The sequence below is a fragment of the Dreissena polymorpha genome, chromosome 15 (assembly GCF_020536995.1).
Source record: "Dreissena polymorpha isolate Duluth1 chromosome 15, UMN_Dpol_1.0, whole genome shotgun sequence".
Lineage (NCBI taxonomy): Eukaryota > Metazoa > Mollusca > Bivalvia > Myida > Dreissenidae > Dreissena > Dreissena polymorpha.
The window spans coordinates 40,400,955-40,426,745 of record NC_068369.1 but is presented as its reverse complement, the minus strand read 5'-3'; the positions used below and the strand labels follow the sequence as shown (position 1 = coordinate 40,426,745).

Here is a 25,791-nt window from a genome sequence, read left to right as displayed (position 1 = left end):
ACGAAAAAAGTAACCCTAAACTGGGCTCAAACCACTGACCCCTGGAGTAAATGTCTACCGCGTAGACCACTCGGCCATCTGTGCTCACACCTGTCGATAATACCCGAAAGGGGAGTTAGACAGTATATATGGATAGACAATAGTGGTGTATTTTATACTTTATATAAGCAATCCTCGTTGTATCACAAAATCTAACGACGAGAAGAGATCTCTCCAAAGTATTCAATCGTTTCGCGTTGCAACGCTTGATAATTTTCAGGTTTTTAATATCATCAAAAGATGCATAAACTAGATATTTTAGAGCATGCTAAATGTTCAGTATTACCGTTTCCTCACAAATATCATAACTACAACGAAAATTTGCGAATCTGAAACAAAAAAATCATAATTTGGTAAATTTACCAAAACGTGAAAAGGCCACTTTAATTATCCAAAAGTTATCATAGAACACCAACAGAAAAGTGTAGGATCGGCGCAAAATATGGGGTCGGTCTGGTCAACGGGAAGCAACAACCTTTTCTTTTACACCTAAGCGTTTATTTTAAGATAATTGCTTATTACGGGAATAGTAAGCACAAGAAGATTGCGTCGGCGGTAAAGATGCATGTAAACATGTGCATACACTTCATAATTCGGTTCAAAAGGGGCATTTCAATTGACCGCCAAATACATCGGTTATCATGACATTTAAGAATACGCTTGTTCAATTGTGAAGCGAGATTTTAAGACTTTTTGGAGTACATAATAAAACAAAAACGTTTGTATATAGGAAATTATAGTGTTGCCAAAATCGTCTCCGAATATATAGTTAGTCAATCACATATATCTATACCAAGTCACATGCACGTGCTTATCCACATACGTTTTAATCAACATGCATATTATCAACTCCAAAAACATAATTCAACCATATGCAGTAAATTTAACCAGTTTTAGTCCAAGAAAGGTTTCAGTCCTAAGCTTCTATTGTTATTTTTTTTAATTACATTATAAAGTAAGTTAATTACGACTTACACAATTGATAATACAACATAGAACACCAAAGTTTAAAAACCATCTTCTGCTTTCAAACTTGATACTAATTTAAACAAATTATACTCATAAATTATATCAGTTTAAGTCCCGGGCTTCTCTTGTTAAATAGTTTAAGTAATACTATAAAGTAAGTTACGACTTACACAATTTGTCATAGAACAGGTCTTTTTCAAACCATCTACAGCTTTAAAATTTGATTCTAATTAAATGAAAAGCCTTGTGGACAAAGTAAAATAGTCGCGTGTGTACTACTTTAAAGATAATACTGAATGGCCTACGTATTCATTCATGCAAACAAGTCAATATGAAATGCTAGGGGAATACCCAACGATTTCCCGTAAGAACTCGGGCGATACGATGTCAGTTTTTAGCTCATTTAACCGTGTTATTTAGAAACATATGAGCTCAGGTTTTACCTAAAATTTCCATCTAATAAAGCACTGACAATTTGTGCCATTATTTGGGCGCATCGTTCGATACAGGTGAGAAATTTCGTTTTTATAGTTTTTGGTGGTACGTTACCAATATCTGCGTATTTGCTTATCTAATATTCTGTTGGTATTACATTTGCTTATATATTATTATATACTATACATATACTTAAACAATAAATATTGCTGATAAATATATATTGCTAAATTTGCGATCAACGTGTAGCATGCACCAGAGTCGAACATATAGACTAATTACACATATTCAACATATACTAGTATACTATTACTGCGTTCATTTTATCAAGCATATTAAACATGCGCGCAGAATATGAACAGAACAGAACAGACATTTTAGTCTACATAATGCACTGCGCATTGCGATATATCGATGGTCCCAATTTAAAATGACGAACCTACATTTTTGGCATTTCGCGATTTTGATATTGTGTAAAGCGGGAAATCAATGCACATATACCCCCAAAACAACAAAATAGTTAACCAATCGCAACAGCTCCATATAGTCACGTGATGTAATGACGAACCGCAATTGCTTGAAGTCAAAATGACAAAGCTGAAAAAAATTGTTACGTCGGCATTTTGCGAGCTTATTAATATATTAAAGTATCAATATAGCCATGTATTTTAAGGCAAATTGACGAAACGTAAACGTTTGCTTATAAAATAATTAAATGATGTACATTTTATAGCATTGATGAATGCAAAAAGATATCAAAATAATATAAAATGTTGAGGTATTAACTTAGTAACTTGTGGCCGCAACTAATAGCTTGTTCCTACAACTTATTAAGTTGAGGTTTCAACTTAGTAAGTTGTTCCTTCAACTTTATAACTTCTGGCCGCAAGTTACTAAGTTAAGACCACAATTGTCTGAGCACTTGCCTTGTTTGCGACTGGGTTCAGGGTTCCATCCCCGGTCTGAGCACTAGCAACGTACGCGTCGGATCCCGGTTTCGAGTCCCATGGTTTTTGGATTTGAACCCGGGACGCTTCTTGTAAAGGGCGATTCCTCTGACCGGGGCTCGATCCCGGGAACCATCGCTTACGAGGCGAGTGCAAGATGCCTAAGTTTTCGACGGTCTGAAAATCTAATACGGAGTTTTCGACGGCCTCGGGGTTCGAATCATAGTTCGAGCACTAGCCCTGAAAGCTTTGGGTCTCTAGATCAATCCTCGGTTTAAGGATTTACCCTATAAGCGACGGCTCGAATTCCGATGTGAGAATTTGCACCAACAGTGACCGGTCCCGGGTTCGAGCCCCAGTCTGAGTACTAGTCCTGAAAGCTATGGATCCCGGGTTCAAGCCTGTGTCTTAGCTCTTGCCCAGTAAGGGAAGGATCCCGGTTGCAAACCTCAGTCTGAGCGTTCGCACCGAAAGCTACGGGTTCACACAGGGACTCGAACCAAACAGCCGTCGCTAACATACCATACTGAGCACCCGCCTACTAAGCGACCGGCTGCGGAAATGAGCTTCGTAAGCAACATTTCCCGCTTTCGAGTCCGGAAATGAGAGCTAGCCTCGCAAGCTATGGGTGTTCGGGTTCTAGCGCCGGTCTGAGCACTAGCCCTGTAAGCTATAAATCCCGCATTTTTCGGGTCCGGCGATAAGACTACGACTTTGATCAGGGTCCGTTCGCTTAAATGGTAAGTACTTAAACAGGGATTTTAGCCCGGGGGCATAGCATACAGGGTGAGTGCTCAAGCAGGGCATCCAAGCCGGGATCCGTTACGTAGGGTGCGAATGCTCAGACTGGAATCCAAGTCGCTTACAGGGAAAGTCCTTAGACTGGGGCTAAAACCCAAAGACCCATCGTTTAAAAAGGGAGGTATCAGACCTGGATTCCCAACCGGAATCCGTCGCTTATGTGCCTAGTTTTCACAACAGGGTTCGAGCCCTGAACCAAGTCGCTAACTTGGCGATCGCTCAGATAGGGGCTCAAATCTGAAATCCATGACTTACATGGCAAGTGCTCAGATAGGGCTCGAACGGGGGATCCATAGCTAACAGGGATAGTGCTCGAACCCGAGCACCTAGTAAAATAAGGGGTACTAATTGTGATAAAACGGTAAAGATGAAACGCCCGATATTATTGGTTAAACTTAAATTAGTGGTTTCAACATAGTTAGTTGGTCCCACAAGTTATTTAGTTGAGGCAAAAACTAATAAGTTGTGGGAACAAGTTATGAAGTTGTCGCCACAAATTTCTGAGCTGAGGCCTCAACTTAATAAATAAGTTGTTCCCACAAGTTATTTAGTTGAAGGAATAACTTAATAAGTTAAATGAACAAATTACTATGTTGAGGTCACAATTTAATAAGTTTTGGGAGCAAGTTATGAAGTTGTGGCCACAAGTTACTAAGCTGAGGTCTCAACTTAAACAGTTGTGGGGACAACGTACGTAGTTGTTTCCACAAGTTATTTTAAAAATTGTTTCCACAAGTTATTAAGTTGAAGCCACAACTTATGATGTTGTTCCCTCAACTTTATTAGTCGTTCCCACAAGTTACTAAGTTGAGGCCACACTATAAATAACGAATTGCGGTTGTCACCTCTGTTCCACCGTGTAAAACAGAAAAAAATGCATTGCTTTGCTATATCTAACGGACAACAGTGGAAAAATTTATTCTATTGAAACAAAATCTATTACAATAAGCTGTCCAATTTGCCGAAACATCACATAAATGCAAGTCTAAATGACGAAGATACATTTTACAGCAGATTTATTAACTTAACGTCAAATTAGTTCCATACGAACATGGTCTATCATGCGACACTTTTAAAAATGTTTAAAATAATCTTTATTTGACTTTGTGCAAGAAATGTTTAACTAAAATAGGTCTCCTGAAAACTTGTGTTTTTGTAGGTTCGACATTTTAAATTGAGACCATCGATATACAATAACAGATTTCTGTCCAATAGTTGTGTAATGCATCAAGGGAGGCTTAGAATAACAAACGGCGAGGATTGTCGCGAACGATAAAGAACTTACCTTTTTCTGTTCATCATCTACGCCCTTATAAATAATAAAAGTAATTAAAATATATTCATTTCGACTCAGTCAGTATTTTATTAAGGAATAAAAATGTTGTGTGACATTTGGCGTGTTAATCACAAGCACTTTTATTTTATTTTCAAAAAAGAATGTTAAGCTGATTTTGTGTCGCTTTTTAAATATAAAACGAACTGCATCTTTGTATCAAATTGTTTGTCCTGTCAAATCTTATAAATCTCCTCTGAGGACTTTATAGTTGATTTCGAGTTATATGCGGTACCTTTAAACATTGAACACAGACGCGCCTACGCACCGGTAACCTCCGCGCAGAGGTTTAATGGGAACCAGCATAGCTGGATCAAATCCCTGCCTTCATAACCAACCATGTGATGATTGCCTAGCCACGTGGTACAATAATTTTACCGTTGTTATTTTAACTTTTTTTAATTTAGTTAATTAATTTTGTTATAATAAACCTTAACGTATACACTAGTTTTAAATTGTAAAACAAAATGAAAGTACTTTTCATAACATAATAATTAAACCAATAAAATTAAAACCCTACCAAATCTGGAAGCATTTTCTTGTGATGGCAGAGATTGTATGTGAGAGCAAGAAACGACAACTTTGCGTCGAGATTGACTAACCTGATGTACAAAATTATATCAGACATCTTAATATTAGGTCGATATCAGCGTAGAGGTATGATAAATAAATTTTAACTTCCGTCAAACAGAGTTTTTGACTTCCGTCAAACAGAGCTTACAAACTCGAATTGTAAATTTTTCACATTAAAGTTTTTCTATATGAATCTTTAACGGAGCTTCTATAGGCATTGCAGCCACAGATTAAAAGAAAGTAAAATTTGGTATACACGTGTGCTCTCAACGTATGTATAAACAATTGCTGTGGTCAAACTGATACATAATGGCACGTATGAACGGTTGATATATTATATATGCACCCAGCTTGATACTCATATTGTGATTGGTGACTACAAGTCATATATTCGTATGTCACTGTAGAATTAAGCTTTTCCCCCAAACCATCACTTTTACAATTTACTACTTCTGCAACAGATGGTTTGCGCGTGATTGTCGTTATGATTAGTGAACACTTCCCTTTAAATCCAAAATACAAAAATATCAAATAAACCGTTTTTATAAAATGTACTATTACCTCTTTTTGGGACTTTTTGTCATCACAAGATTTGTTTTGACGCAGTTTTATTCCATACGCATACCACCAGTGAGTATGGCTAGATTGCTATAAAATATGCAAAATGTATATGAACAATTTACACGATATGGTATCTCTCTCTCCACGGAGTGTATATTGATCTAGAGTCCGTGCTCTCTCTCTCTTCCTCATTGCGATCAATATCGTGAACATATCATTGAATGAGAATTTCCTTTTAGCAGTATCTTCTGTTTAATTCAATATTTAAGTAATGCGTAATTTGAAAATATTTTATATAAAATAAGTCGGTATCATTTACTTTTGCCGAATATCTTATCGATTAAAATAAAACAAAAACACACATTCAAATGGCTAATGACTAGTGTAATAACGATCCAGTTGATCACGTATTTCAACTGTGTCGTTTTAATTTTGTTATTTGTGTCATAAAATAATATTAGGCATATATTTTTTTGTAAAAAAAGTATTTCATAAAAGATAATTCCAATTCTATTCTATTTTATGTTCTTTTTCAAATATATTTAGCTGAACATGCGTGTTTCATACCAATTTTGATAACAGAAGTTTATAAATATCTTACATGTTCACAACTATAACAGTTATAATTAACTACTATTGTGCTTTAGCTTTGATACCTAGACAAATGCTTTCATTAATTGAAAAATTGCAGACCATCTCTTTAATGGTAAAAAAACTGTCATATTAATTACTTTAAGTATTCTTATTCTCAATATTGAGTGGTAAGTAATTGAAGGAACTCCTTGAGAAATTGAGTGAAGGGGCAAATGTCCCCCTTGAGAAATTGAGTGAAGGGGCCAATGTCCGCTTATTGCTGATTTCATGAAGGGGAAAATGTCCGAAGGGGCAAATGCTCGTATACCGGGTAATAAACAATGACACCTCAGAGACATAACTGTGGCAAATAATAAACGCTCCAGAACATAATGGACCAATTACTATACAAACAATTGAAGGTGTTACACTACGACTGACGAACAAACAAAGAATTCAAAGTTTGCAGATTTCTATTTTAGTGCATTGATTACAGGTTCATTCTAGAGTATCGGTAAACCAAAAGCTCATCTTTGAACCCTTTGGTCAAAAAGAGCCTTGGAGTAATTGTCTGTACAAAAGAGCATGAGTAATTAGTTTTAATAAAGTGCAAATAAATGCAAAAGTAAATTATACTATATGGCGTGGTATTTAACAAGCATGTTATATTAGTCTTTAATACAACGGACGTTTTACATATTGCAAACACAAATCCGATCGTCATTGCAATCGTTTTAGTTTGTTTCTTAATTTTCGGACAACCGTATTTGTTTTAGTATTTATCGTATCGTAATTTTCGGACACGAAAAAAAAAGTGTCCGAAAACTTAGATTTATTACGGTATTCTGGTGAATGACGAACAGACAGGAAAGTGGTCTTTTTTATCAGAGACTTGGTGTAGTTGATACTCGATTTAATTTTCTTTCATCGTGTCTCAGAAAGGCTCAGTTCTGGTTTGAATTCAAACCATTGAGTAATTTAAAGGTAAATTATTTAATATAAAGTTTTCGTTTATTGTTAGTAAATTTGAAGTGAAACTATTAGGATACTGCATTATTTAAAATAAAATGTAATGTGAACATTTTTGAGGCAAATGTGTGTTTTTGAGTTCCTTAAAATCGACTTAAAGCCCCATGGTTTTTGCATTCGATGAGGTGACACCAGTTTATTTTAGGTTTGTGTGTTTGTTATGTACGTTAGTGTCATGTCTAGTCCATTTGTTTTGTGTTCCACTGTTGCCACTTGGTGTCTTGATGTAAATATAAGTAAATGACCGCATTGTATAATAATGTTTCTCTACTGCTGTCGCAGCTGAAGCTTGAATGTTCGAGTGGGCTTGTTTTAACTCGGGGCTTTTGTATACATAAAAGGACTCAGGAGGAGCTAGTTTTAAGGTGCTGTTTTTTTTTACATTTCGTATTCAGGCAGATTTAACTGAATTGTGTTCATCATAAAATCCACGATGACATTTAAAAAGCCAACGTATGTTGAATTTCCACCATACAATGGTGATTTTTCGTTTTCCAACCAGATTTAATTCACTAGGCTCATATGTAAAGTACCGGTATGCCATATTAAAGAATCTTTAAGATACCTATTGGATGTGAAGTTACCGTTTATATGGCAAGCGGTTCGACGCATAATCCCAAGAAACTAGGTTTTGTCATGCGTCGAACCGCTTGCCATACGTTTACCCTAGTATTGTGATGTAAATACCGCTGCTGCTATATATCTGCATAACAACATGCATGATTAATCAGTCTAATGAAATATTTCATTCGTAAATAGTTATGTCTATGTCTGTACCACTGTTTTCTGCTGTGCGTCGGTGTTCAAATCAGTTGTGCAACATCAGTTCTTGTAAGATAAAGTATATTCGCATTACAAGATTTATTAATCCTCCCCATCTTCACCAGGTTAATAGATAAACCCAATCAACTGAAATTGAAGGAGGTCATGCCGCAAGTCCGGATTTAAGTCAAATTCTACTCCTTTAAGCCCTTTTTAGTCCCCTACCGGTTTCACCGGAGGGGACTTATGGTTTTGTATCCGTCCGTCCGTCAGGCCGTCACACTTTTCTGGATCCTGCGATAACTCTAAAAGTTCTTAATTTTTTTCATGAAACTTGGAATATGGATAGATGGCAATATGGACATTATGCACGTAATTTCATTTTGTTCCTACGTCAAAAATTGTGGTTGCTACGGCAACAAATAGACTAGAAATACTGCTGAAAATGGTGTTTTTTTCTGGATCCTGCGATAACTCTAAAAGTTCTTAATATTTTTTTCATGAAACTTGGAATGTGAAAAGATGGCAATATGGACATTATGCACGTCATTTCATTTTGTTCCTACGTCAAAAATTGTGGTTGCTATGGCAACAAATAGACTAAAAATACTGCTGAAAATGGTTTTTTTCTGGATCCTGCGATAACTCTAAAAGTTCTTAATATTTTATCATGAAACTTGGAATATGGATAGATGTCAATATGGACATTATGCACGTCATTTCATTTTGTACCTACGTCAAAATTTCTGGTTACTATGGCAACAAATAGACTAGAAATACTGCTGAAAATTGTGTTTTTTTGTCCGGATCCTGCGATAACTTTAAAAGTTCTGAATATTTTTTCATGAAACTTGAAACATGGATAGATGGCAATATGGACATTGTGCTCGTCATTTCATTTTGTTCATACGTCAAAATTTTTGGTTGCTAAGGCAACAAATAGACTGGAAATACTGCTGAAATTGGTGTTTTTTTCTGGATCCTGCGATAACTTTAAAAGTTCTTAATATTTTTTCATGAAACTTGAAACATGGAAAGATGGCAATATGGACATTATGCACGTCATTTAATTTTGTTCTTACGTCAAAAATTCTGGTTGCTATGGCAACAAATAGACTACAAATAATGCTGAAAATGGTGGTTTTCTGGATCCTGCGATAACTTTAAAAGTTCTTAATATTTTTCATGAAACTTGGAAAATGGATAGATGGCAATATGGACATTATGCAAGTTATTTCATTTTGTTCCTACGTCTAAAATTACGGTTGCTATGGCAACAAATGGACTAGAAATACTGCTGAAAATGGTGTTTTTCTGGATCCTGCGATAACTTTAAAAGTTCTTAATATTTTTTCATGAAACTTGGAACCTGGATAGATGGCAATATGGACATTATGCACGTCATTTCATTTTGTACCTTCGTCAAAAATTCTGGTTCATATGGCAACAAATAAAAAAATATTCTGCGTTGGTGGAATTTCTGACAATGGTGGAGCCGGAAGGGGACTTTTATTGCTTGGCAATAGTCTTTTACTTTATGGCACTTTTATGTTCCATTTTCTCTGTCAGCGTGTTTACACCTTTTCTTTTTATGGTAAGTTAGGCCCCTTCCTTGCGTCAAGATCAGCAATCTTTCACACAGCTCTTAATTGTAAATGTATAGTACTGATATTATATTTCTGCTTACACTTTAATAATGTGCTATAGGAATATTGTTTTAGTTATGCTTTTAGCGTGTTTTATTACAATAACCAACAATAAATAAATTTTGATTTGATTTGAAACCGAAAATAGAAACTACCGGAAGTTTCGCTGGTGTGTGGTGGAGTGTAGCCGAAATTTGGGAATTCCCCTTTTAAATCCGAGGTATTATTTGAAGTGGGGAACCATCTTCTTAATCTTTCATTTCAACGGAAACCCAGCTGTTTTCTTCCATTTATAAGAAACTATCCAGATTATGACTGAAAATACACTTTACTGCGTTATTTAAGCAATTCAACTGTAGTATGAAGATTCAGTCATTACCACTGAAGAAGAAATAAGTAAGGTTTGTTTTATATTTACAAATGTTTATGAACTTAGTCATCACACTATTAACAGTTAGTTGCAATAATCCAACTCCCAGTGAATTATTGACTCTCAGGGTCGCATGGTGTTGCAACTGTTAAAGGATTTTTTCAGGAAACTGAAATCCACGCAGCACTTTAATCGGTAAAATGTATGATCTGTTATGTTGTGGCATAAATAAACAAACAGATCATACATTTTATAATTTATATAATATGCGCATTGAAGTTAAAACAACGCGTGTGATAAGTTGTTCTTGCATTATATTTATATAAATCCAAAGTTTTAAACATGTCAATGGTTCATGAACATGTATGAGTTTTTGTAGAGGACAATGCCTAGTATTCCGAATTCGAAAATAAGGTATCAACTTTACGGTTTACCTCCCAAATCTTCCGCGAGCTAGATCTTGTGTCTAATCAAACAATCTTCATTGACAGAACTCGTCTATTAACTTAAAACCTCGGCTTACGATTTATTATCAAGTTTTTGTTTTGAATATTTATCCATCAATGACAAGCAATTGATACCTATGGTAACAGGTATTGTGTTTGTTAATATGATGTTTTAGGCTGATTAAACACGATTTCATAGACATACAGTCAAGTTACCATTACAGGATCATTACCCATAGCGGATCACTTTGATGTGCAAGACTGCGTATCGCGATAAATAGTTGACCTTTTTAGATGATTTTTTGTCTCTAAAACACATTGATTGAGTCGTAATCGGAGCTACTCTTTGTCTTACATTTCGGAATGTTTTGCTGACATGAATATATGACTGAGTTTACTTCCGTCTTGTTTCCAAATCAAGGTTGAACATTTTTTGCGACCACATGCTATAACTCTGTTGGAAAGTAAGAAGTTTACACATTAATTTAAAGGCCATTTAGTAGTCTTTTTGCCTGCAAAACTCCATTTCAGTTTTGATTTGTGTTTAAGATTTTGCAATACCTTAAATAATATGAAGAATTAGGGCAATAACGGATCAAGAGTGATAATATGCGTATTGATAATATATAGTATTTAAATAAATTCAAATCTTGTTGATCTTTACAATAAATGATCTCAATCTTACTGTTTTCTTTACCGTATTTACTCTATGTTTTTGGACACTTTAAGTTTTCGGACACCCCTTTTTTTAGCGAAAATAATTTTTTGTGACTCTTAATTTTCGGACACACGAGTTATCATCCATAATTTATGTCTCTAAGTTTTCAGACAGTATATTTTACAGCGCTATTTTACCAAATTTCGGTCATGTTTTCGATATCTAATGACACTTTGATCATGTGGGTTTACAACCAGATTAACATCATAAAACATGACAGGTGCATGCCTGAGGGTAACGGACCATTACATTTGCGTTATTGGGTAAATAACTTTGTAAACCGGTATTAGACAATGGTTTCACCCGATAGCATAAGCGTTATGACAATTACCAGCGGAAGTGCCAATTAACAGTTCAATTATCTACCGCAATAGTACTACCCCTTCTCAGTAAAATAACTGTGACAAATACTAAACGCTTCAAAGTGTGATGCACCCTATTGCAAGTTTTACGAACAATGGAAGGTGTTAGACAACAACTATCTGTAATGAACAAACAAAGAATTCATAGTTTGCTTTTTTATTGCGTTAATTACAGGTTCATACTAGCGAGTATTGGTACATCACATGCTCATCTTTGAACTGGTTGGTCAAAGTACAACATTGCAGTAACTTTCTGTCAAATAAATTAAGCATTTAAAATTGTTTAAAATGCAGTACAAAATATAAAATTGTAATTTATACTGAACAGCATGGTATTTTACAAGCGCGTGCTATTACCGGTAGTAGTTGATACAAATGCACTCTATTTTCTGACACTTCAATTTTCGACTCTAAGTTTTCGGACACCTGTATTTTGTGAATATTTTTCGTATTTAAGTTTTCCGACAAGGAAAAAATTAATTATTTTTAAGTGTCCGAAAACATGGAGTAATTATGGTATGTCCCATGCTCAATATCGATGATTCGATATGATTCAAACAATTTACATGGTTTATAAGATGCCCATATCTTTTCAATCTTTTTAGGATTTTCAACAGATAATTCACATAAGAACGTCATGCGTAAAGTGTAGATACAAGATCACACACAGAAAATAATTAATAACAAAAAAATGAATATAATTTATAACTTGAAATGTAACTTGGTCATTCTAAACAACAAAGTTTGTGTTTCGATAGTTCAAATAGCGTCTTATATGCCCCCTGAGTGGTTTCGATCACGTTATCCGTTATGGCTACAACTGATCCGTTAATGCATGAATTCTGCGGCATAAAAAAGGTATCACAAATGCATTGTGCCTGCTTTGAAAAAATACTATGTGCTGAATTAGTAAGAAAAGGTAATATTTAATCAAACTGGTGTAAACAAAAGTCTCAAAACATTTATTGATTTTCACCAGAACAACTTTATTACGCTTCTGATCCGGTAATGATAACTTGACTACTCGAGTCATAAAAAAAATTGTATGAAAAAAGCTCTTATAAGAAAATACTTTGAGTGGTATGTAAGTACTCATTAAAGCTCAAAGCATTCAAGAAGCACTATTTTCACAGTCACAGGCAGTGTTAAAATGTAATGCAGTATTTATACTGTAATAAGTATTTAGTAACTCAGCCTTTATATGAAACAGATGTTTTTTGGCAGCCACAAGAGTAAAAGTCCTTCCTACATGTATACGTCATTAATTATTATTGTTGTTATCTCCGTCTTCCGTCCATCCGTCTTGGCCACTATCTCCTTCTTATACACTGTAAGCACTACAACCTTGAAACTTACACACATGGTAGCTATGAGCATATGTGCGCCCCTGCACTATTTGGAATTTTGATCTGACCCCTGGGTCAAAAGTTATGGGGGTTGGGGTGGGGTCGGGTCAGAAATTTTCACTCAATTTTATGCCCCTGGTATGGTGCATTGGCCATATCTTTTGCTATATTGAAGATAGCAACTTGATATTTGGCATGCATGTGTATCTCATGGAGCTGCACATTTTGAGTGGTGAAAAGTCAAGGTCATCCTTCAAGGTCAAAGGTAAAAAAAACTAATCAAAGGGAAGTAATAAGCTTTAAACGGAGGTAGTCAATGAACCTGCCAAATGATAAAAAATTAAATAAATGAAAGCAGCGTAGGAAGGGGCATTGTGTTTCTGACAAACACATCATTCTCTTGTTTTATGTTATTTTACATTAACTTCTTTATTTCTACACCGATTTACTTCCAATTGACACTGAACATCTCTTATGACAATACGGTCAATCTCAACTTTGCATGGCCCCATTACCAACCCTGGGGTGCCCCCTGGGTCAAACATGCGGCATGGGGATAGGCGTCGAACTCTGCCGCGCTATTTCTAGTTGAGAATTATAAAAGGTATATGTATCAAAGAGCTATAGGAGCTTTGCTAAAAGTTAAATATTTTTAGTAAATAGATGCATATGTTTAAGCTTTATTTATAGTTTTTTTCTGGAATGTTTTGAGATATCATGAGAACATACATACTGTAGTGATTTAAGGTCACTTCCAACAGCCTTGCTGTTGGGCAAGCTTTTTTAGCGACGCGGGTAGAGTGTCTGACTACCACTCTGGAGGTCGGGGTTTGAATCCCCTGTCGGAGCTCAGGATTTTTCACTTAAATGGTGACGAGGCGAATTCATAGAGGGGTTAAGCTGTTAAATGGTTTCTGGATGGGCCATGCGGATGCAAGACATGCTGTACTGTGGTGGGCGTGTCTGGGCCTTGAAACATTAGAAGGGCAGTGGGTTTTCTATGGCAATTTCGGTGCTGATATTCGGCCCCATTCTCCTCAAAAAAGAGTAATTTTTTTTCCCCCATTCTGTAAAAACAATCCCCTCCAGATGTTAAAAAAAAAAAATATATTATTATTATTATTTTTTTAGAAAGAACTGTTTCATAATCATGATAAATATATCTTAAATTTAAAGTATATAACTATAATTTATATGATTTTTAATTATTGTTAAGTGTTATATTAAATTAGATTAGATTTTCCCAAATCAGTGGACTTTTCGCATGAATTGCATTTTTCTCCCAAAATGGCCATGAAAAGGCCTGATGTATCTATATTGTGTCAATATTTGTTGATAAAAACATTCCAATTTGGTCCATTTTATTGATAAAAGATGCTCAAATTTGCCATTTTATCGAAAGAAAACTGAGACTGTGCATGAAGGCTGAACTGTCTGAAACTAATGTTGAAAAAATCATTGATATATATTTCAGAAAAAGGACAGAGGCATTCTGCTGTGAATATTATATTCATACAAACATGTGTATTCATATAATAAATATCATTACATATAAAAGAGTGAATTTTTAATTTTCCACTTTTCCTAAAAAACGATGCATTTTCCCCTTTGGACTGGCCCGCCACCATTCCCCTATAAGTGAAAAAAAAACTGGAAGGGGGAAGAGTGTATTGAAATAAGGTCACTTCCACGTATAGTCACAATAATACCCAGCGACATGGAATGTCAGTGGCTGGGAATTGGATAACAGCAACTACATGTAGCTACATGTACAGAAATCAATTTGTGACAAGACTGATGCAAATTGAATGGATTTGTTTGCAAACTGACATCGCCAGAATACATTAAGTTATATTATTATAATAATCAATTAAATATATTATGAATTGATTAATATGATTAAACTGTACTGGTCAGAGACCAATAGTCAATACCAACTTAATCTAAATGATATATAGATATAAGAGATATTTAATGAGGCCCTTAATATCGGGGTTCTAGATGACAGCATGACATTTGCTTGTGAATTTTCCAAATAATATATGCACATGGACTAATCCTTTAAAATGTTTCAGAAAAATGAATTGTGGATTAGTTTTTATGCTCCCCCCAAAAATTTGGGGGGAGCATATAGTCGCCGCTTCGTCTGTCCGTCCATGAGTCCGTGTGTCCGTCCGTGCACAATTTTTGTCCGGGCTATTTCTCAGCAACTAATGACCGGAATTTTATGAAACTTTGTGGGAAGCTTCACTACCAACAGGAGATGTGCATATTATCAGCGGGTTCTGGTCAGATGATTTTTCACAGAGTTATGGCCCTTTGAAATTTTCCATTAACTGTACATATAGTGCAATTTTTTCCGGGCTATTTCTCAGCAACTAATGACCGGAATTCAATGAAACTTTATGGAAAGCTTCACTACCAAGAGGAGATGTGCATATTATCAGCGGGTTCTGGTCAGATGATTTTTCACAGAGTTATGGCCCTTCGAAATTTTCCATTAACTGTACATATAGTGCAATTCTTGTCCGGGCTATTTCTCAGCAACTAATGGCCTGCATTCAATGAAACTTTATGGGAAGCTTCACTACCAAGAGGAGATGTGCATATTATCAGAGGGTTCTGGTTGGATGATTTTTCACAGAGTTATGGCCCTTTGAAATTTTATATAAAAGAATTCTTGTACCCCTAACTACTGTGCCCTCAAGACGTTTCCTTTTATCTGAATATATAGTGCAATTGTGACAAAAAAAACCTTTGGGGAGCATCACCCGTCTCCGACGGTTTCTTGTTCTGTATTGTTTTATCTTGTGCAAATCTGTCATTTAAATGAACAGGTAATTTTTGTAGTGAAGAACTTGCATGAATTGGTCTTGGACCAATAGTCTAAGAGAACCAAGAATGAAAAGTTAATTATTTAATGACAAATCTTGTTATATTAGAATAAAATTAATTGTGGAAACACATTCTAGCGAGTGTTTTTAAATTGTCAAATTTAAAAGTACAGCATTTAATATTTTTTTTATTAAATGTGAATATATAACTTAGCTGGGAATTTCTGTTTACTAATTCAACATGTGCGAGGCCTGGTATGGATTGAGCATTTTGTTGTAATGTATAAAATCGAAAACAGATGATTGCTCCTTAAAATTATTAGACAATATAGGCCGGACGCCCAAAAACTACACAATTTAAACAAGACTTGCTCAAATGTATGGTTTAATACATAATAAAATTAACTTGGTGGTTCAGACTGCTTTTTGGTACCACAACTTTTTCCTGGCCAATTTGGGAAAAAATGCCATTTCGGGATTGGGAATTTTTTAGCGCAAAAAGTCCACCTATTTGAGAATCAATAATGTAATATAACTCTTTATAATTATTAAAATTAGAAGAACAAAATCATTATAATTAAAGTTATAATTGGATGTATGTTGTTGAAATCAAATTGAGTTATAATAATCATTAGACACTTGACAATTTAAAAAAAAATTGCAAATTGGGACAAAAAATTCAAATTGGGATTTTTTTTTACAAATTCGGTTTTGGAAAAGGTTCCTTTTTACAGACCTGTAGATAAGCAAGGAAAAGGCCTGTACAATTACAAAATGTATCTTAGCAGTCTAGCATATCCAAATCTATTATACATGTATTGAGGTATGTTTCTGACTCACTGTGATCTAAAAAAAAAATTAGTCTACACAAAAAGTACATTTTGTGTTTGTTGCATCAAGGGGGTTCACAGGGGGTTTATACACGGGCTGGACAGAATGCAAACACTGTTCAGAACTTTATTTTTATGCCCCCAAGGAGGGCATATAGTGATCGGACTGTCTGTCCGTCCATCCGTCTGTCCGTCACACTTCGCGTTTAAGTTTCGAAAAATGCTCATAACTTCTATGTCGTTTCAGATAGCAATTTCATATTTGGCATGCGTGTGTATATGGACAAGGCCTTTCCATACGCACACAAATTTTGACCCCTGTGACCTTGACCTTGAACTTAGGGTCCGCGTTTAGGTTTCGAAATCTGCGTTTAGGTTTCGAAAAAAGCTCATAACTTCTATCAAGCGTTTATAGGGGGCACAAGTCATCTTATGGTGACAGCTCTTTTTTCAATTATGTAAAGTTAATGAAATACATTTGCAAAAATCTTAAGGGCATAAAAGACAGTTTTTCTTGCAGATTGTGCCGATATCTAAAGATTTAAGATTAAATCATTGAATGCATCATAAATAGGTGCAAAATTTCAAGTTGAGTGCAGCATAACCGTGTGTATGAATACTTAACACATTGAATATTTGCCATGAACAAAACACATTATTAAATAAAATAATTCTGATGTATTTCACATTGCCATAAGCAGAATAAAAAAATGTATTTTATGCACTTGTTGAAATTTGTTTAGTGTTTCAAAAAGTTATTTGGAGAAAAGTTCCATGTATCGGTGTGTTTACATTTATAAACTTTCAATTGTGAACCCATCACAGTCATGTGATCCTGCACCTTGATAATTTTTATGCCCCCTTTGGAAGAAAAGGGGGCATATAGTGATCGGACTGTCCGTTTGTCTGTCTGTCCGTCACACTTTGCGTTTAGGTTTCCCTTGTCCCTTGAGATATAACCTTCATATTTGGTATGCATGTGTATATGGACAAGGCCTTTCCATACGCACAAAATTTTTTACCCCTGTGACCTAGACCTTGAACTTAGGGTCCGCGTTTAGGTTTCAAAATCTGCGTTTAGGTTTCGAAAAATGCTCATAACTTCTATGTCCCTTGAGATAAAGCCTTCATATTTGGTATGCATGTGTTTATGGACAAGGCCTTTCCATACGCACACAAATTTTGACCCCTGTGACCTTGACCTTGAACTTAGGGTCTGCAATTAGGTTTCAAAATCTTCGCTTAGGTTTCGAAAAATGCTCATAACTTCTATGTTTCTTGAGATATAACCTTCATATTTGGTATGCATGTTTATATGGACAAGGCCTTTCCATACGCACACAAATTTTGACCCCTGTGACCTTGACCTTGAACTTATGGTCCGCACTTAGGTTTCAAAATCTGCTTTTAGGTTTCGAAAAATGCTATAACCTCTATCAAAGCGTTTATAGGGGGCATATGTCATCCTATGGTGACAGCTCTTGTTTTAGCATATTTAAACAGAGTCCTTTAATAAAAATGCAAATAAAAAGATAAATGTTTCCATGATTGATGGTGAAAAAAAACTATTTTTTGGAATAAAAAAAACGCTTCCTCTTTAAGCAGACTCCTTTACCCAAAATGATATGGAAAACCTTTGTCCATCCGTGCACGTGTGCGTTCATTTTAGATAGGGGCTAACTTTTTATGTTTACCAAACTGTTTCAGATAAAAAAGAAAAGTTCATGGATGACAGTTCAGATGAAGATATCGAACTCCTGAATGCCACGGAAGGCTATCTAAAAGAGGACGACAAAAATACCAACCCATTATATTTGCTTCAAAGATCTGATTCCTCTCAAAATTCCATAAGCTCTGGTTCACTGCATGCTTTGCAAACTGCATGTGGAGCGTTGCAGAAAAAGCTAAAAGAACGTGATAAGAAAATTTATGAACTTACACAGAAAATGAACACTCAGGAATACAAAAGAGGTGTTAACGTGATGGAAGAGTGTTACAATGAGGAACCTCTATCAGCTGCTGGGGCAACAAGTGGGGATGAAACTTCGTTAGCAGTTAGAGGTGCAAATGAAGGTTTGATCAGACATCTGCAAAGAGAAGTACTTATGCGTGACAATGCATTGCAGAAACATAATGAGGAAAATTATAGATTAAGGTATGAGAAAGAAGAAATGGAAAAACGTTTTCTTTTAGAAAAGGACCGATTGGAGGGTGTCATGCAAGAATTGGATAAGCAGTGTGGTGGTCAAGATGCTGAGATTGCTCATTTTAAAAACATCTTGCAAAGTATGGAACAAGAAAACTGTGACTTAAAGGAAAAATTGCTAGTGCTGCAGCGAAATTCTCAGCTGTCGACAGTTAGCCAGTCACAGGTGCAAGAGTTGAGAAATAAATGCAGCATGTTAGAAAATGAAAAGCGGAATCTGTTAACAGACTTTGAATCATTAAGAACTGAGAAACTAGCACTTGAAGCTAAATGTAAGCAACTTGAAATTGAGGCAAAAATTAATTGGAACAATCATCAAGCAAGGAAACAAAGTGAAGAAACAGACGATGTTGATGGAGATATCAGTATTCTACAGCAGGCTCTACAGCTGGTACATACGCAACGCGAAGAACAGGCTAACTTGAAGAAGAAGGTTCAAGACCAGAATGCAATTATCAAGCAAATCACCTCATCATATAAAGGTAGAATATGGACACTTATGGACATAATTTTAACATTTAAATTTAGACTATTCGAGTAAAAGTATTTTCTTTTTTTTAAAATAATTGTATGGTATAGATAGAATTTTGATAATATTATATGTCAGTGTGTTTATTTTCACCATTTTGGGAATGGGATCGGGTCCCTTTGAATTTGGGAAAAATCACGGTGTTTTGACTAAAATTGGGAAAAAGTGTTGTTGCTGTTTTACTAAAAATGCTTCAAACTGAGAATAGAAGTGTTGTCAGTATTATTTTTACTAAGGTTGAACTTATATGGCTGGATGGAAGATGAACAAAATGTTGAAATCTCAATTATTTTTTTTTTTTTTTCGAAACCTTCAAATTGGGAATTTTATGGTCCCATTTGGGAAAAATATATACGATATTCCATTGGGAATGGGGCCGAATATCGGACCCGATATTAAACAACAAAAAAAACAATATATGTATATTTTTTAATAAAACTTATTGTTTAACACAATTGTTCTTAAATTTTGATACATACCACTGAACTTCTAGTTCAAACAAATGGGCTAAAAAAACTGCATACAAATCATTATTAATTGTTTGAATGTATGTGCATTAAAATGTTTCAAACTTAACAATTACAATTTACATGAATCATATGTTCTTTGTTTCAGTACCAAACCGACCATACTGCTCAGATCCGCAGTTTGCTGCACATAACCCATTTCCGGAAAACTCCTACTCCTATAATCGGTTACCACCGCCATCTGGGTACGGCTCCGGCCAATCACATTCAGAGGCAGTGTTGAGGCGACAGTCAACTAATACCAGTGACTTCTCAAGGGCTAAAACCAATCCAGTGGCAAGAGTTGCTGGTGTCAGTGGGACTGTAGTGTCAAGCAACGCTCATGTTCCTCAAATGTTTGCCATGGAAACGAGTCAGCCAAAACTTTCTGCCAACATGGTGGATTCTATAGTTTCTCCAAGAAGTCCAGCGCCTTGCAGGCCTAAAACAAACAATGCGCCTTTATCACCAACAATGAAACACAATGGAACATACTACAAAGTTGAAGTGGTTGAGAATGCATCAAACCAGAATGGACAGACACTGAATAAATTTGGAGGCCAAGCTAGCAGTTCTAGCGCTGTGGTAGCATCAGTGCATCCATTACAAGCATCTAACCAAGTAAATAACCTTGATCAAATGAGGCGCAGCAGTTCTCAAGAACGCAGGTCACAATATTCTCCTGTGGGCGTTGAGTTGAATCAGCGCCTAAGTACCACCAATGGCTATTTTAATGCAGCTTCAAATAATTTAAACCCAAGTACTGGAAATGATTATGAGAATGTTTACAATGTCAAGGCACAACGTGAGGTCAAGAGACAGATAGAGGAACACGAGGAGCCTCGTTTTGTCACGTGTAATACTGAAGACAGTGCTCAAAGCAATGCTGTGGCGGAGGTAAAAATATGCCCATCGTGTAACCAAGAGTTTTCTCGCTTGACCATGGCAGACTTTCAAGTTCACGTTTTTGACTGTTTTGACCAGCAAGATGAGTCCCCAGCAACGCTACAAGCCATGGGTAACGATGATGACAGGACGTGTCCCATGTGTAACGATACGTTTCCCAGTTCCATATCCCAGGAGCAATATGAGCAGCATGTGCTCGCACATTTTGGGGAGGACCCACATATAGACAACTTTGAAATCGTCCATTAAGAGATGGTTTACAGTTACACTTAATGAATTTACTTCCCTTAGAGATAAATGTCTTGTAATAGTTATAGATGTATGTTTAGTTACAGCACACTGTGATTTCTGTGGGTAAGATAAATTAATTGTTGTCATGGATTTGTTCAGATTTGCTTGGCTTTAGATTTTTGGAGTGTTATTGCAAAATTATTTTAATTATATCAATACTTGAACATCAAAGAATTTCTAGCTGATTACATATTGTACTGCTTTTTTTTCTCAAAATATTCCTGATTTGGAGTTCCTGTTCAAGAACTTAATTTATTCTCATTGTAGACTTAGTATATAGTACTATACTCGAATCATTTGATCCAAGATCTTCTGTTGAGATTGATCCTATGAGAAATTGTACAGTGTTTTTTTTCACCAAAATGTGTGCAGACGCCGTTGCCTGGTTAGTTTAAAAATTATTGTTTCCTTAAAATCATGAACATTTAATTCAGTTGTTAAATATGTAAACATAAATTATCAACAAGCACATATTGTCTTCAAACCATATGTAGTCAGGTATACCGGTAAATATATAATAAAACAATAAATTAATATAAATTATTCTTTTCCAATCGTTATTTTTTTTTGTACTGTGCTTATTGGTGTTTTTATGACTTCTTTTATTAATCCGTTTTCATTCAATAAATATTAGTTTTCCCCTGGAACATAAATCAATAGTATTTGATTTTTCCAATATGTTTCATTCTTTTTTATTTAAAGCAATACATGTACTACACGGTATATGATTTGTCCAATAAGTTTCATTTTATTAGCGAGGCTGTTTTCGGAGAAAACCGGAGGTATTGTTATAGCCTGCTCCTTGTCCGACGGCGTCATGCTAAAACCTTTACATTGGCTCTAAAATCTAAGTGCTGTCACCTACAACTTTGAAACTTCATATGTGGATGCACCTTGATGAGTTCTACACGCCACACCCATTTTGGGTCACTAGGTCAAAGGTCACTGTGACCTCTAATAAAAAAAATAATTCTGACAAGCTTTCGCAGCCGAGCGTGGCACCGGTTATGCGGTTTACTTGTTTTGTATATAATATTAAAACATATTGTAACCAATCCATGACAGATAAAAGAATTTAAAGTTCCTTCTGTGCAAGAAAAAATGTCATTTCAATGCTAGGGGTCTCTTTTTTTCATTTAGATAATATTTTTGTCACACATGTTTTTTATTTGTTAATTGTTATCTAAGATTAATCGTACCATGCTTTTGCCAATATAACAGGAGTCTGTGCTTAATATTCCAGGAAGAAAATAATTATTAAAAATAAATGATGTTCAAATTTTTTTATGCCCCCCTTCGAAGAAGAGGGGGTATATTGTTTTGCACATGTCGGTCGGTCGGTCCATCCGTCCGTCTGTCCGTCCACCAGATTGTTTCCGGATGATAACTCAAGAACGCTTAGGCCTAGGATCATGAAACTTCATAGGTACATTGATCATGACTAGCAGATGACCTCTATTGATTTTCAGGTCACTAGGTCAAAGGTCAAGGTCACAGTGACTCGAAATAGTAAAATGGTTTCCGGATGATTACTCAAGAATGCTTAGGCCTAGGATCATGAAACTTCATAGGTACATTGATCATGAATGGCAAATGGCCCTATTGATTTTCAGGTCACTAGGACAAAGGTCAAGGTCACAGTGACTCGAAATAGTAAAATGGTTTCTGGAAGATAACTCAAGAATGCTTACACCTATGATCATGAAACTTCATAGGAACATTGATCATGACTGGCAGCTGACCCCTATTGATTTTCAGGTCACTAGGTCAAAGTCACAGTGACTCGAAACAGTAAAATGGTTTCCGGATGATAACTCAAGAATGCTTACACCTAGGATCATGAAACTTCATAGGTACATTGATCATGACTGGCAGATGATTCCTATTGATTTTCAGGTCACTAGGTCAAAGGTCAAGGTCTCAGTGACTCGAAATAGTAAAATGGTTTCCGGATGATAACTCAAGAATGCTTACGCCTAGGATCATGAAACTTCATAGGTACATAGATCATGACTGGCAGATGACCCCTATTGACTTTCAGGTCACTAGGTCAAAGGTCAAGGTCACAGTGACAAAAAACGTATTCATACAATGGTTGCCACTACAACTGACAGCCCATATGGGGGGCATGCATGTTTTACAAACAGCCCTTGTCTTTGGTGGAAACACAAGCCTTAAAAGAGTTTAAAGAGTTTTTTTTTCAGAATCAGGATTTTGCCTCAATTAAATGGGCCGTGCTCTGTGAAAAGGGGTTTTATGCGTGTCCCAGATTTGCCTGTGGCACACAGGCTAATCAGCGACGACACTTTCGGCTTTTATTGTATTTTTCGTTTACAGAGTCTCTTCTTCGCAAAAATCCAGTTTTGGCAGAAAGTATCGTCCCTGATTCGCCTGTGCAGACTTCGCAGGCTAATCTGGGACGACATGTTATCCACATGCATTAAACCACCTTTTCACAGAGCATGGCTCAAATGTTTATACCTACAAAGAACCCTGCTCTTAAGTCAATTGTATAGCCAAGTTCACTGTACACTCGGTATCCTGACCTGTTTATAATATCAGGTGTCTATTTAGACTTACCAGGTATAAATATTCCATGGTATCAATACAATGAGTAACTTTCTTAATAGATTCTTGCAAGATAGTCTTTCAGATTTGTAGCTTTTAGAATTTATATTGTACAATTTTCTTGATTAGCTTTAGCATGTTATACAAGTTAAAGACAAGGACAGTCTGGGCTTGTTTGTGGATTTCTTTTTACATATTTTGGACAAAATTATTATTTATATCATAGCTGCTTTTGTTTGTGGCTTTCTTTAAACAAAGCATATAGATTGTAGTGTTCAGTGCAACACAAATTATTTTGTGTTAGCTGTAATTTTACCACAAAGTATACATTTTTTTCACGCAAAATACGTGTTACAAATTTTCAATGTAGACTTTACATTATTTATCTCCGAGCAATAGTTAAAGATGATATACATACCTTCAAACGCACAATGCAATTAAAAATTCAAGATCTTTGATTGGTTGCGAATATTTTAGAATAGAGTTTCAAGACTAAAAGGAATTTTTTTTAGAAATCAGACCATAGGGCAATATAAATTGATGTGTGGATGTCATTTTAAAATACTAGATCATTTCTTGACACTTATTACAATTGTGTGTAAAATTTTGGTTTCAAATGCAGTTCAGTTACTTTCGCAAGTAAATTAATCAACTAGATGTACTCCTTTGTTGTGTTTGTAACGTATAATTATACATGTACTTGTTGTGCATAAATATGATAACTGATACCATTTTCTGCATTTGGAAATGTATGTTGATTTCCAACTCATTTTACATTTAAAGGCAGTCTTTGTGTTAATTTTTATTTGATTTTAAAATGTGAAAAGTGATAATAAAAACCTTAAACAAGAGCTGTGTTTGTGAATTACAATGCCCCCAACCAAAAAATGTGCAGCTCCACGAGATACACACGCATGCCAAATATCAAGTTGCTATCTTCAATATTGCAAAAGTTATGGCCAAGGTTGAAGTTTTGGGACAGACACACACATACAAATGACAGACAGACAAAACATACAATGACAGACATACACACACATACAATGACAGACAGGCCAAAAACAATACGCCCCCGATCATTCGATCCGGGGGCATGAAAAGGCTGGTTATAGTTCCTTAGTGTAAATATTTGTACACAACATAAATTAGCAGCTCCATGTACCATTACCCAAACTGTTAATAAAATATTACCGGTAATTAATCGTAACAATGTACATGTAGTTAACACAGGAACAAAAATACCCAGATGTGAGATCAAATATGACATAGGAAAAAACAAGAGATGTCTTCGTCAGAAACACTATGCTCTCTATTGCGCCGCTTTGAAATAAAATTACAATATATCATTTGGCAGGTTCAGAAATTATCTCCCTTTAATAGCTTATTACTTCCCTTGGATTTATTTTTTGACTTTTGACCTCAAAGAATGACCTTGACCTTAAAATTTGTTTTTTATTATATTTAAACAAGGGACAAAATTGTCACAAAACCAGGTTTTCATTGTAAAAAAAAATCTGATAAAGGGAGAAAACTCAAACTGAACTTTTGAAATGAACAAACAAAATTAACCCCCTTTGTAAGTTTGTTTTTAAAAAAAATCTATTTTTAGTTGTGGCGACCTTGACATTGGAGATATTGACGTGATTCTTTCGTGCGACACACAGTCCCATGATGGTGAACAAATGTGCCAAATGATTTTAAAATCTCACAATGAATGACATAGTTATGGCCAGGACAAGCTCATTAATGACCTTTGAACTCAAAGTGTGACCTTGACCTTGGAGATATCGACGTAATTATTTCGCGCTACACACCGTCCAATGATTGTGAACAAATGTGCCAAATGATTTTAAAATCCGACAATGAACGACATAGTTATGGCCCGGACAAGCTTGTTCCGCCAGCCAGCCAGCCCGCCCGCCCGCATGCGCCAATCTAATAACCAGTTTTTTCCTTCGGAAAACCTGGTTAAAAATATTACTTCCCTTGTGAAATTGATCTGTACCTGCAAAATGGTATAAAATAGAAATTATCATCCTTTAAAGCTTGTTACTTCCCTTGGATTTTGTTTTTTGACCTTTGACCTTGAAGGATGACCTTGACATTGACCTTTCACTACGCAAAATGTGAAGCTTCATGAGATACACATGCATGCCAAATATCAAGTTGCTATCTTCAATATTGCAAAAGTTATGGCCAAGGTTAAAGTTT

At 35.5% G+C, this 25,791-nt stretch overlaps 1 protein-coding gene across 5 annotated transcripts; it reads left to right on the top strand.

Moving 5' to 3' along the window:
- Positions 1–1,346: 1,346 nt before the first annotated feature.
- LOC127859823 (uncharacterized) lies at positions 1,347–24,431 on the top strand. Of its 5 annotated transcripts, XR_008039468.1 has the most exons (4): positions 10,458–10,631; positions 18,282–19,262; positions 19,925–22,502; positions 22,647–24,431. XR_008039468.1 is itself a non-coding variant. In XM_052397332.1 (3 exons), the coding sequence occupies exons 2-3, from the start codon at positions 18,299–18,301 to the stop codon at positions 20,968–20,970; spliced, it is 2,010 nt and encodes a 669-aa protein (XP_052253292.1). In that variant the 5' UTR covers positions 1,347–1,517; positions 18,282–18,298; the 3' UTR covers positions 20,971–24,431. The 5 variants fall into 5 exon arrangements, 4 of the variants coding, with proteins under 4 accessions (XP_052253292.1, XP_052253291.1, XP_052253293.1 ...); XM_052397332.1 differs by lacking the exon at positions 10,458–10,631 and adding an exon at positions 1,347–1,517 and having other exon boundaries at positions 19,925–24,431; XM_052397331.1 differs by lacking the exon at positions 10,458–10,631 and adding an exon at positions 9,888–10,064 and having other exon boundaries at positions 19,925–24,431.
- Positions 24,432–25,791: the final 1,360 nt, after the last annotated feature.